The sequence below is a fragment of the Anas acuta genome, chromosome 1 (assembly GCF_963932015.1).
Source record: "Anas acuta chromosome 1, bAnaAcu1.1, whole genome shotgun sequence".
NCBI classification, from domain to species: Eukaryota; Metazoa; Chordata; class Aves; order Anseriformes; family Anatidae; genus Anas; species Anas acuta.
In genome coordinates this window covers 7,085,536-7,099,522 of record NC_088979.1, presented here as the reverse complement: position 1 = coordinate 7,099,522, position 13,987 = coordinate 7,085,536, and the positions used below count along the sequence as shown (strand labels likewise).

At 37.1% G+C, this 13,987-nt stretch overlaps 1 protein-coding gene across 32 annotated transcripts in view; it reads left to right on the top strand.

Moving 5' to 3' along the window:
* DLG2 (discs large MAGUK scaffold protein 2) overlaps positions 1-13,987 on the top strand; it is a 1,027,768-nt gene that overhangs the window by 720,319 nt on the left and 293,462 nt on the right. For all 32 annotated transcript variants that reach the window (XR_011090260.1, XR_011090255.1, XM_068660895.1 and 29 more), the window contains one exon: positions 7,506-7,642. Coding sequence is in view for 30 of the 32 variants with exons in the window: in XM_068660895.1 (XP_068516996.1) it covers positions 7,506-7,642 (137 nt within the window). In the remaining 2 variants the exon portion in view is untranslated. The remainder of the gene's footprint in view (positions 1-7,505; positions 7,643-13,987) is intronic.

Here is a 13,987-nt window from a genome sequence, read left to right as displayed (position 1 = left end):
GGAAAGCTGTAGTATCTTGCACCCCTAGATCAAGAGTGAGCTCAGAAAAATCAGTGTTATACAGGGAGCCTGCCAGGTGTTCCAGCACCCCACTGATCTGGAACAGCTGTAAGAAACTGTCGGTAGTGGTGTGCTAGCTGAATTTTAAAATTATATATGCAACCTGATGGCATGGATAGCACTGTGTAAAAATTGAAATGGAGGTTTCAAACCTGCTTAGGTAGACTTAATCAAAGTACCAAAATCATCTGGTTGTCACCACCATTTAAGTCACCAACCACACTACTACCACAGTCTCTCCTCCATTCAGTGTTAGCTGGCTGCTATCCCTCCAAGCCCTTAGTCATTCAGAGAGCTATTTGGGGCAGCATCAGCATGAATGTGTGCATGCATCTGTGCATTGAAGAGATTTTAATCTCTGTGGGATCATTCTCTCTCCTGACTCTCTCCTGACTCTCATCTCTCAAGCATGCAGTGAGAGCAGACTTCCACAGGTCCCTACTCAGGGCTGTGCAGCCAGATTGTGTCACTATGGTGTTTTAAATTTCAATTAACATTTTTAATTTTATTAAATTAAGAATAGTTAAAATGAAAATTAACTTTTTATTAAGATTTATTTTAAAATTTGAATTTGCAGTGTTTAAAATTTGTGCAGGTAAAAAGAGTAAGAGGCAATTTTTTTCTGTTTATTTTCCACTAAAAATTCTGACCAAAATCTTCCTCTATGCAGAAAAGCTGCAAGCCCTCTCTCCTGACGTGACTGAAGGGCCCATTCCCTTGGAGAGAGGCATCAGTGCTGCTGTGCAAACAGTGCTGAGTTTCAAGGAAGGGATTTTCTTTGCCTGCTGTGTAATCACAACTGTCAAACAGTGTGCAGTCATGGTCACAAGTGTGCTTGCCATGCTTATGGAAGTCTTGTGTATGCTGTCCACTTGCATCCTCAGTGCAGGCTGTACTGAAATCTGGCATCTCTGCCAGTTCAGTAGTATGAAAAGGTGATGCAATGACAGCCAGAATGTAGGGATTAATAAAAATAATTACAGTAAAAATGGCTATGGGCAGGAACAAAGGAGCAGTATGACAACTGCTGGATAAATAGCTGAAGGCATGAAGGACACACACAGTGTAAAATAAGCTATAATTTTCTCCTTGTGTAAGGTGATTTCAAAGAATATTCTTACCTGGTGGCACTGTATGTCATCTTTCAACATACATTCTACCAGACATCTGGGAAAATATTAGATATTTCTGAAGAAAAAAAAAAAAAGTCAAAAACAATCAGTAAGATACTTGAAATTTTCATCTCAAGGCTGTTTAGAAAGTTTAGAAAGGGACATCAGGTCATGATTGGCCTTGCAGGGGGCTGGGCCTTCTTCCAGTCAAGGCTATTACCACATTTGTACTCAAGAAAAGCCCTCTGAAGTGATTTGGGAACAGGTCTGAAATGGGAACTAAAGATGGCAATGAAAGCAGGCAGCTTTTAAGCTTGTTATGAATATTAGTTAAAGTTTTATGAATCATACTGTACTTTAGACTGATTTTTTCATCCTCAGAACAAAACATAGTCAAATTTCACTCATGTAACTCCTCCTGGTATAAGCTTTGACATGAATCAGGAATAGGAATTGTTATAAGAATTCACTCAAATGAATTGATATTTGAATCTACCCTTGCAGGATGGACAAAAGAAAAAAAAAAAAAAACATTATTTCTAGGATTAATAATTTATCAGGAATTGATCCATGGGATGAAAAATAAAGACAGACAGATAGATAGACAGAGAGGGAGAAAAAAGGAAAAAGAAAAAGAAAAAGAAAAGGAAAAGGAAAAGGAAAAGGAAAAGGAAAAGGAAAAGGAAAAGGAAAAGGAAAAGGAAAAGGAAAAGGAAAAGGAAAAGGAAAAGGAAAAGAAGGAAGGAAGGAAGGAAGGAAGGAAGGAAGGAAGGAAGGAAGGAAGGAAGGAAGGAAGGAAGGAAGGAAGGAAGGAAGGAAGGAAGGAAGGAAGGAAGGAAGGAAGGAAGGAAGGAAAGCTCTGTAGAGGAAGTTCCTCCTTGTATCATTGTTTAATTATTGTGTAACATTTTAATTTTTGTTTTGTACTGTATTTCATTTTTGTGCATACCAAATAATAAATGAAACTGATGTCAATAATGAACATTAATCATAAGTCACAGCTATAACAAGGATATTAAACTTCCACAGTTATAAGGTGCTATATCTATCTCTCCTCCAGAAAAACTAAAACTGGCAACTACAGGTTTGAGCAAAAGGGAAGGGGGGAGGGGGATATTCTGTGCTGTTCCTCTGTTTATAACTAACCTTGTTTTAGTTTGTTTATTCATATAGTGCTAGATATAACTGTGGGACTGTCAAAACAAGTCAATCAGCTGATAACAGTGAAAGCATTTTATATTATCCATGTTCCTTTCCTCCCTCTAAGTGGAATTTGATTAATTAGAGGCCTGTGTTGGACTTCATTGCTCCAGGTTTGATGAAGTCATGAGTAGGTTCATAAGTATGATCCTGTTCTTCCCTTTTTCAGAGGAAAAAAAAAAAAAAAAAAAGGGACATCTAAACGTTGGCTCTGGAAGCTTAAAGTAATTTCAAGTAATAAGTAATTTCAACACTGAGCTCTAATTTTTGTAACCAGGTGCTGTAGAAGCATCTGGTTTGTCTTTTCCGGTTGCTCACAGGAGCATGGCCCATGTGGGGTGTCCCACCCCACAGCCAGGTGTTGTCAGGGAAGGTCCTCAGTGTGCAGGGTGTTGCATGGGTATTTTGTGTTTGTGTTAGCTTGTTTTGCTGCCTAGAACAGTTTCTCAAAATCTGAGTTCAGATACTGTTCTGGAGCAGATCGGTTCTCACCTGTAGCAAATGGTTGTAGCAAAACACAATGAGACATCATACAGGAAGAGAGGGGAGTATTCATGAAATCTGTACATATGTTACCTACTTATACTTCTGCTCATTCTCTTATCTATTTCATTCACTTTTCTTTTTACTCACATCAGAAGCCCTTGGATGCTTGTGCTGAGGAGGCCTAGCTCACTGTTGTGTGACACAAAGGACATGGGACATAGAAACCTTACCCCACCCCTTGTCATTTTCTTGATTGGTGACCATCAACTAATTTTATTACAGATGTTTTGTACTGTCTAAGAGTCCACCATTGCTATGGGGTGGTCCTTTACTTCAGAATATTGCTTTCTTCAGCCTCCATAAGCTAGAAGCACAGTGGCTGTTCATTGCCTGTTTTTTTTTTTTTTTTTTTTTTTTTCATTTAGCGAATACATATCTTTATTGCAATTATTTGCTTTCCCATTGGGCTTGCAGGCAAGGGAATGGCATATGGAATATGCTGTAATCTTGCTGTCAGCATCCTGATGTTACAGTACAGTGTCTTCTGCTGACAAGACACCTGTGTTTCAGTCTTAATAGAGCCCAGAACTACCAGGTTTGACAGAAATGACTCATTTTCAGTTTTATTTCAAGGAATGCTCTGCATTGTCAATACACAACATTTTTCTAACCCTTATTATTTCTTATTGTGCTTACATGCACATTTCTGTCCATATTTAATTAATTTGTAACCTAATATTTCTATTAGAAGTCCTGTGCTTTTTGTGGCTTCATCAAGGTATTCAGTGTTGAGGATGTCTGTCTCTTGGTGATAAGGGATGCTGTGGTAAAACCAGGAATTCAGAAATAAAGAATTTCACATTTTATGTCTCTAGAGCATACTATTTTGGCTAAATATTTGCAAATCACAAACATCTCAGTTTATGACCAAAATTTGACTATCTTTGGCTGCCCCATTATTTTGAGCTTCTCAGATAGGACTGTGGAACTCATGTTGGATTTGCCCTCTAAAATCCTCTTTCTGTTTGCTAGCTTAAAATAAACCTGTTTCTCTGTGTAGGATAGTAGCAAGCACAAAATCCCATTTGTATTACAAGTGAGTTTCATTTAACTTCACTTCTTTTTACAAAGCTGACATTATCTAGCAGTCATTGGTCTTTTAGGTTCCCTGTCTGTTTGGTTACTCTGGAAAATGATATGTTCACAGTGTGGACATATCCCCTGCGTCTTACACATTGATTTTGTTATTATCATATAAAAGCCTGTTGTTGGACTAATCAAAAAAAACAACCAAACAAACAAAAAAAAACCAACTCTTGCACTTGTGGTAAAGGTGGATGAATTTTGCAAACACCTACCCGCTGTAAATGGAAGGAAATAAAGTTTGATTCATTTTATACAATTTTGTATGTGTCTACAGTGGCTTTAAATGAAGCCGTGTGACATGGACATGCATACACCACTATTAAAGCCATTCTCTTCCCTTTCTCCTCTTGAAGTAGTTTTCTCTTTTTCTCCATCTAATTCCTGTTATGAGGAAATTGGGCTCTCTGTCCAAGCAGATGTGTTGCTGTGAAGCAGAGAGTAAATAAGGAAAACAGAAAGTAAGATGAAGGGCAATTCTGAAAATGTCTCCTATCCTTCTGTATTCTGATGGCAAAGTCTTCCTGACAAAAGTCAAGAAGTCAGTAAGAAAAAGGTTCTACATTTAAACATTCTATTTTGATTTTTGAACTCAACAGAGCAATTCAAACAACTGAGTTTAGAAAACGTATCTTGCTCCCTTTGTTACCATACATTTGAATGATTCTCCATTTCAAAGACAAGTAAAAATCGGAAATACTGACCTGATGTAGCCAGTTAAAAGAGAGATCCAAACCATAGATGCTCAAACCTTTTTCAGGTCTGAAAACAAAGCAGAAACCTTCAGTATAATTGGAGCTGAGAATGTAACTTGGGTTGTGAACCTGTGTCGCACTGATCATCCCACCCACCTGTTCCCACATCCAGCCCCCAGCCTTTCAGAAACCAAGAGTGTGATTCATCTTGTCTCTTTCAGATTTCTGTTTGAGATGAGATGAATCACCCTCTAAAAGTCTTTAATGAATTTTCATTGATTATAAAGCTATCATAAATGGTTAGCATAGTAGTCTGATGTCATTTAGCCAGATAAATCCTACCCAAAAGATTTATTGTAATATATTTTCCTAGTGTTTCTGGCAATTAGCAAAAATAATTTCAGTAAAATTAAATGTTGCCATGGTTCCATTCCACATTTTTCCCAAGAAGTGATCTTTTAACACATACAAGTATGATTATGCAATGGATCCAGATCATTACAGATAGAAAAGCCATGGAAACTCTCTCTTCCTCATTTGGCTCTCCCACCCACCCTCACCCCTGCAGTATTTTGTCTTGCCTTGTTCAGTTCTTTTACACCTTTTGATACTTGTGGCTGATTATATGGATTCTAAAGGCAGACCCTGCTTACCAACACAGTATAGCTCCATGCTGTCACATTTTATGTCCATTAAAAAAGCACAAAAAGTTTCTATTTTCATCACCGTAAACATTTGTAATGGGGTAGCGTGTTACAAGTTTTGTGTTGTTGGTTTTTTTTGTGTGATTTTACATGTCAATTATGATATAACCATCGTTTAAAAAAAAAAACAAAAAAAAACACCACCACCCCACCACCCCTCTCAGCACTGCATCAAGTAGAAGCAATGGTCTTTGCTTATACTGCAGCAGGACAAGGATGAATTAGGAACCCTTTTGCACAAAATATGGTACAGCTATAGACAGAAATGACCTTGCCCTTTACAAGTGTGCACTTTTAATAAAGGAGAGAGAAGAGGATTGAAGCATACGATAACCTAATCTTCCCACAGTGATGCTGTAGGTGAGCAGTGGAGCTGAAGAAAGCTCTCCAGCTGCAGTGAGCTGCCCACTCATTTCCTGTGCCTGTCATCATCATTCTGGAATACTGTTGGAGCTTCATTTTACTGATAGAAACATGCAGGTGTTTTTTTTTTTTTTTTTTTTTTTTTTTTTTTCCCAAAAGGGTGATAATTATGTCGCCAGGGAACATTCAGTCATTGTTCCTAGTCCACAACTAATGTTTTAAAGAAAATTTTAATTCTGGGTATTTTCTTAGAATACCCTTATGTAATCTTTTTATTCTTATAGTTATCCTGGCAGTAGAATATAAATAGTAACAGTGCTCATCAGCTTTAGCTGGAAATTAAATAAAGCTTCATTTTAATTATCTCATACTTCTGAATTAGCTTAATGTATACTGTTAATAGTCAACTTAATTTAGTATTTCAATTTGAGATATAATTTCAGAGGTTTCTTTTTGTAATTTACTGTTTTCACAGTATCCATGAAGTAGCTCACTATGTTATCTGACCTCACATTTTTTTAAGCTAAAAATAATGATCAAATTAAAATAGTGTGAGAAAAAAATCACTTTTTTTTTTTTTTTTGAGATTTAATTCACTCAAAAAGCTTATCTCTGTACTCATATAGCTGCTAAAGAAGTCTGTGTGTATTAAATAAACCATCGCTTAAGTCTAAGTGCACAGGCAGTCACGCTGGTGAGTTTGTGATAAAATGCCAAGTTCCAGGCAGTTCATTTTTCTACTGCATTTTCACTGCTCACGCTGAAGCTATTACTAATATGTTTGCTTTAAGAATGCCTGAACACCATGATCAAAGACAAAACTAGTTATTATTCTCTATGTAGATAACAACTATTTTTTCTATTCAGCTAAAAGAGAAATGCCTGGTTCAAGCAATAATCTAAGCAGGTTATTGTCAGTAACAGCTTATTTGTTCAAATGAAAGTTCCCATTAGATATATAATCTATAAAAAATATACCTTATGAAGTAGATTTTAATGGAAATGGAGCACAGTAGTTTCTGTCTTTTCTCTGATTGAGAGATAAAAATGTTATTACAAGTGAGAGCAATGATCTGTCTGTTTATGTAGTTTGTCTGACGATAGGAAATGAGAGAAACTGAGAGAAAGTTATATGTGAACTATCAATTTCCTATTTTATATGTGAATAGCCAAAGATATTTGTGTCCTGGAAAAATATGCAAAGCAGAATTAAATCAAAATACACCGTTTATCTTTCATTTTCTCACATCTTTTAATGTGGTGCTACAGAAACTTACAAAATCTGTAGTACACCTCTCAGTATTTTTCAAATTCTGTAGACAATAAGAATACCTTTAATTTCTTTTGTGGTAGATTGTGATATATTTTATACCAATATTTATTAAAATGAAATCCAAGCTTCAGAGTTTCATTACTAGTCAGCAGAAATTTCCACCATGAAGAAGTTATGCCATAACTTATTTATGTAGGTTGCACTGTCCCCTGGTGTGGACAAGACATTACTATAAAATCATGATTGGTTTGATTCTTTTTATATTTACCTTTCTATAATTGTATGTGGAAAGGAATTTCATTGATTTATTTCTGTCCCTCAACTTCCAAGGAAAAATGAAAGCATATGACCCCTCAAATACCTGTTATATTGTTTGCATTTCTTTAAAAAATATTGTAATTATACAATTACACTCTTACTTAGTGTTATTCATGTACTGATAATGTTTTGTTTTTCATATCTTCTCCAGGTCTGGGTTTCAGTATTGCAGGAGGAGTGGGAAACCAACACATCCCTGGGGACAACAGCATTTATGTCACCAAGATTATTGATGGAGGAGCTGCACAAAAAGATGGGAGGCTGCAGGTTGGAGATAGACTTCTTATGGTAAGTATGACAAATGTAAATTGGATTTTGTATGACTGAAAGTTGCTTCATGTAGGGAATTTTATTTACTGTACATTTTAATGAAGGTAACCATTACAACTTCTCTAATAATTAGGTAAGATTTTTGACATCTTCATTTTTTTCTCATTATTTATATGTATTTCTGGGACTACTGTTAAAAAAACATATACTGGGAAACCAATATTTCGTGAAGAAAAGGCAATGTGTTGTATTGCTGTTACAGTCATTTAACTAAGAAGAGAATAAATGTATTGTGTACATAGGTCAAAATGTACCGCAAAAGTTCTAAAGAAAGATGTTACACAAACTTCATTACAGCACAACTGATTCTACTGACCATTTCAGGAAAGTGATAAGATGTAAAATATGCCACAAAACTCTCAAGCGTAGCCACTGTCAGTGGACTGTTACCTATATTTTACTATATGCATGAATGCTTCATGTAGATGCTCCATTTAGATGTTATTAAAGATACATTTTCTATCTTTTATCCTTGAGGAAGTGTTCTTAATTCTCTGATAGATCTCACTTTGGGAAATTTTTCCTGATATTTGCAGTGCTAGTATATTGTTCCCTGTAGATAATTATTTCCCACTCACAGAGTTTCTTTAATTCTTTGTAAGGGACCCTGATGAATCAGCAGAAGTTAATCTATGTCAAGTTGCATTCATGTCAATGCATTTGCATAGATTTCAGCAAGCAGAGAAATATATTTTCAGTCATTGCCATGAAAAAAGTGTACTGCAGTAGCTCTGCTTTGTGACATGATATCTAAGCAGTGAAAAATTGCTGTGACCTTTTTTTCTGCCTGTAAAAATATATCTGAAGTTTTCTGTATTTGGCTGGGAACACTGTGTTCCAGTCACATGTGAAGATGGCCATTTGTTTTCAGGGTTTTAAACACAACATAAAAGGCACTTGGTTGCTGTATTGGTGACTTTAGCTTTTTTAAATTAAACCTAGTAGACAGATAAAACAACTTAAAGATCAAATAATGTTAGCAAATCAAAGGAAAATGAAACTAGAACTTAACATTTCTCTGACATTTCCTCTTTTCAGGCTTTCAGCACAGTGAAATTCAAGTCCCTGCTCTTTAATGACATTTTTGTTCATTTTTCCATAGAAATGTGTTCTTATATTTGCCAAAGTTGCTCCTTATTTTGTTCTTTAGCACCGTATAGAAAATCTACTAGTATTCGGCTGTTGTTTCTTTCTGTGGTGATAATTCCTTCTTGGTTTTTGTGTGATTTGCAAATTTTTATTACCTTACTCTTAACTTCTTCCAATTCACTTGAAGAAATACATAATATCTGCAAAACGCAGGCACACTGCATTCCTTGCCTCCAGTGTCACTTAATTACAATGAATTTCAGTAGAAAAACAATTTTCTACATCAGAATGTAGAAATTGATTTTTTTTTTTTTGATAGGATTTGCCTATTAAGTATCTCTTCTCAGTCCTTAACCTATGATTCACTGCAGTCAGATACAGATAAATACAGGTTTCTCCACTGGGACAAGTTTTTATTCCTGAATCCGACCTCTGAAAATGACCAGAAGTCATTCTCAGTATGTTTGATGTCACATCTTCATACTGCTTTTCTTTTGTTCTGCACCATGCACTTACCATCATCTCCTCTTATCACTGCATGTAAAATGAGGAAAAAAGTCAGTCATAATATTGCTCTCCATAACATGCATAGTCCCATACTTCCAGAGCAAGCTTTTCACTGTTGTGTAAGAAAGTCCTAGTATCAATTTGCTCTTAACTACTACATTTTGGAGATAAAGTTGTAAGACCAAAACCTATTTCTAAAATTCATGGAGATGAAAAGCTATGTTTTGTGGTTTTCTCTGACAAGACACCCTGACTTCTTTATACATTGTGGGTTTTCTTGAATACCTTCAGTATTTTTTCTCTTCTGCCCTCTGTAGTATCTGTCAGTTCATGGCATTTACTTCATGTTCCTTTGTGATAAGTGAGTGAAAGAATTCATTGCTTTCTTTTGGCAGTGTTACCACTTTTATCGACGCAATATTACCCTTGTCACCTGCATGGTCCTACTGCTGCTTCACTGATTCCTTATTTATTATATATTTGAACCCTTCCTCATTGTTTTTCTTCTCAGTAGTGCTTGCTTTCTTGATCTTTTTATTTTCCAACATTTCTCTGTAATATTTACTAGAATTTTTCATCCTTCTGGAATTCTCAGCAGCTGCTGTGGTGGTTGTTTCTTTTTGTGTGTCTATGTTCTGATAAGTTTGGGTAAAATGCTTTCAGATCCCAAAGAACATGCAAATCAAATTCATTAAAATTTAAGATGTAATAAAAGAGATGCTGCAAAATCAAAACTAATATTGAAATGTAAAACAATGAGGTACCATCTGAGCATTTCACAGTTTGATGTCCCTACAGTTATTAAATGCAGATTGCTAATGGTGTGTTAAGCATTCACAAGATGTATTATGTAAATATTGAGCATTGTGATTATTGTGAAATCTGTACAAGGGCATATCTGTGCAGTTATGTTACTGCTGTACTGAGCCTGCTCATGTGGCTTATTATCCTAAGAACTTCCACATGGAAATTCTCCAATGTAGGATAACTCTTAGTTACCTAATAGTAAAATTACTGGAGGAAACATAAGAGTGCTCCAGCCAAAAACTCAACTCAGTGGTTTTGGTAGGTGTATGTGAATTGAACAGACCAGAGCAGTGCCCTAAAGACTGACAACTAATAGGAGATTTCGACCTTACTGTAATCTCGTGGTCATACCTATAGTAGCGCCTGATCTGCTGACGGTAATGCTTGCAGTGAGAATGTGGCTGCAATGAGCATCTCAGCTGGGCTGCTTCTCTTTGTACTGGGCAGGAGCAAAGGGGTATCATGTACAGAGTATCACAGGCTATGAAGATAATTCAGATTGAAGGAACATTGGGAGGGTTCTAGTACAACCTCCTGCTCAAGTAGGGTCAGCTATGGGGGCATACAAGGTCGTTCATGAATATATCCAGTTGATTCTCGAAAACATTCTAGGATGGAGCTTGTACAGCCTGTTCCCTCTGACCTTCTCTTGTTTCTGCTAATGCCTGTCATCTCCCCAATGCCACATGCCACTCGACTAAGTTTAGCTCTGTCTTGATGACCAGTGGAGGCTTCTGTTAGTTGTCCTCAGAGCTGTCCCTTCACCAGGCTGAACAAGTTGAACTCTCCCAGCTTCTCCGCACAGGGCGCAGGTTGGGCTGCCCCAGCTATTCTGGTAACCCTCCCCTGAACTTGCTCTGATTTATTGATCTTCAGTGTATGACAGCGTGGGTGTGGTGAGGGGGCAAATCTGAATGCAGTGTTTAGCTGCAGTCAAATGAGTGTCAAGTGCTGAGGAATAATCCCTTCCCTGCATCTCCTGGTTCTGCTTGTGCGCATTCAGCCCACATGCTGTGGCCTTCTTTGCTGCCAGGACACACAGATGGCTCATGCCCAGCTTGATGTCCACCAGGAGACACAAAGGCTGTTCCACATAGCTATTGAAAGGGGCTAGGGAGTGCCAGGGGCAGGACTTACTCTTTATCTCTATTGAATACCACGAAGTTCCTGTTTGACCATTCCACCGGCCTTTTCAGGATGGCAGCCCTGCGCTCGAGTATATGGACCAGCCCCCTAGGTGGCGTCTTCTACAAACTTGGCAAGAGTGCACTCCTCACATCCTCCAGCTCATTGATAATGAGCTGATAATGAAGAACTGCAAAACAATTTAAGAAGTTGTTACCTCTCAGATAATAACTACCTTTTTTTAATCTGAAACAATCATCTCACTTTGGAAGTGCTTGGCTACAGAATAGATAAAAGAAATCAGTGTAAAACTGTATTTCCTTGTACAAAACAAGGCTAATAGTTAGAAGCAAGATATTCTTCCAGGGAAAGCTTTAAAAATATCAAGATTTAGAAGAAGATTTAAGATAATATTTATCTCGTAAGTATTTTATTAAGTACTCAAAAATTTGTCTCCTATTCTAAAAAACCCTTACATGTTTAGGCATTATTCATTAATCTATTTCTAAGCCTATGCAGTCAGAGAGATTGTACTTTTGTAGGACTATTTATATTTGAAAGGAAAAAGTGATGTTACTCACATACCAAGAGATTTAACTTGATTCTGTTTTATTGCTGAAAACAAAAGGAAAAAGACAGAAGCCACTTTCCTTTTCAGAAATTCAGGCTTCCATCCAATTATCTGCTGGAAAAAATCATGTTACCACTTGGTAGTTTCACAGGGTAATGATGGGATTGTGACTTAGAACTGTCAATCTGTGCCTTACAGGATCAGCTACCGATACCTGTTCTTTTAGATCATATGTGTATGCAAGATCATGTTTGCATTAATGTAATCAGAAAATATTATTTGAGTTTAAGGTGCATCTATGGTTCAGATCAGAAGGGCTTTTTTAAGATGATTTTTTCTGTCTTGTGGGATGGTCTTTGAGGAAACAAATTGGATATTTTTTTATGAAGATGCTCTCCAGAAGCATTCTAAATGTGCATGTCTTTGCAGCTGCTAATAAGCATTCCATCTAAAGAGCCAGACTAGGTGTAATCCAAAGTAACACCCTTCAGATGTGTATAGAGTAGATCTCACATCATCCAGACCCTCTGTCATTTCAGATCACTCCTAGTGCACACATATTAGGAAGAAATTCTTCACTCAGAGGGTGGTGAGGCACTGGCACAGATTGCCCAGAGAAGCTGTGGATGCCCCATCACTGGCTGTGTTCAAGGCCAGTTTGGACGGGGCTTTGAGCAACCTGGTCTGGTGAGAGGTGTCTGTGACCATGTCAGGGGGTTGGATCTGGGTGGGCTTTAAGGTCTCTTCCAACCTAAACCATTCTATGATGCTATGATTCTTTGCTCAGGTAGGTGTGACATTGTGGCTATGCCAGATAGTGAAGGACAGACATTACCCCATTAGACTCAAAGGCAGAGCAGTGTGAACAGGTAGTACCTAATCTGTCAATTGTACTGGCTGACTAGCAGAAAGGAAGCACATTAGAGTAAGATAATAGTCTGAGTTGAAAAGTGAATTGGTACAGAAGCAACTCTGGGGGTATGGTGACTACGTCCCTTCTGATGCAGCACTAGGCTCTGAGCCAGGTTGACACTGTTGACTCTGGACTTGCAATGCTGTATCTAGCATTCAAAGGTAGATTTGCTAGAATCAGTTCTTGGATGGTACCATAGCTATAAGCTCCCCATTTAATTCATTCTCATGATACTATGATTATCAGGTTGCTCCTACACAATTGCATCATCTTCAAAACACTTCATTGCCTTAGGTCACTTTATTTATTTTTTTACCCGAATCAGTTCAAAAGGGAGGATAGAAAAATGAAAAGAAAAAAATAAAAAGATGATTCACTACCATTTGGTGTCAATTGCACACTGCATGCACATGATGCCTGAAGCCTGTCAGTTCAGTCTCTACTCGAAGAATAGATCTGTTTTCCGTGAAGCACAAACTTGTATTTCTTGGCAAAGAGTAGATCTGTTCTAGTGTTTCAGGACACTGAGTCCATACCCACTTACAATCTTATAATCTAAGCAAGCTAATTTCAGAGGGAGTAACACACAGTCATCTGAAGCTGGCCCATTGTTTTCTATACAGACTTCAGCAGTTACGTAACTAATTTAGGAGTCCTTGGGATTATATGTTAGTTAGTACAAGCAGATTTGCATCCTTAGTACTAAAGATTGGGTTTCAGGATTGGAAAACCATTTACTTTTCACAGCTCTTTAAATCATGGTGAGTTTTAAAAAAGGCTATCAGCAGTTCTAGATTTACAGTGGGCAGACTGCAGGTATTTTCTGGATTTGCTGCTGGTGCTCACTCAGTATTTGCTCAGGAAAATCCATTTTCTGAATCAGATGTAGAATATTACACTAAAGCAAATATTACCACTGACAAAGCAAAGATCACCTCGTTGTCTCATTCATTGAGTGAATCCAGTCTTCTTACTCTAAATAATAGAAGAAAGGAACAATTTCCCTTTAAAGAAAAATATGAATTAAGACGTTATGCCTCCAGAGATCTAATTCTGTTATCGGCTTATGCTCTTGTGAATGAAGTTATTTTTTAGAACACTTGTAGTCTTTTGGGGGATTCTAAGCTTTTCACTCCAGCTACTTCTCAGTGCCTTTATTTCCAATATGAATCTAGGAAAACTTCCAAATACGATAATTCTTGCTTAAGTTTAAACTTCATTGTCTTGATTATGCTATTTAGGAGAGAAAAAAAAAGGCAGTCTTTTTATATCTCTTTGGCAATATTTCATA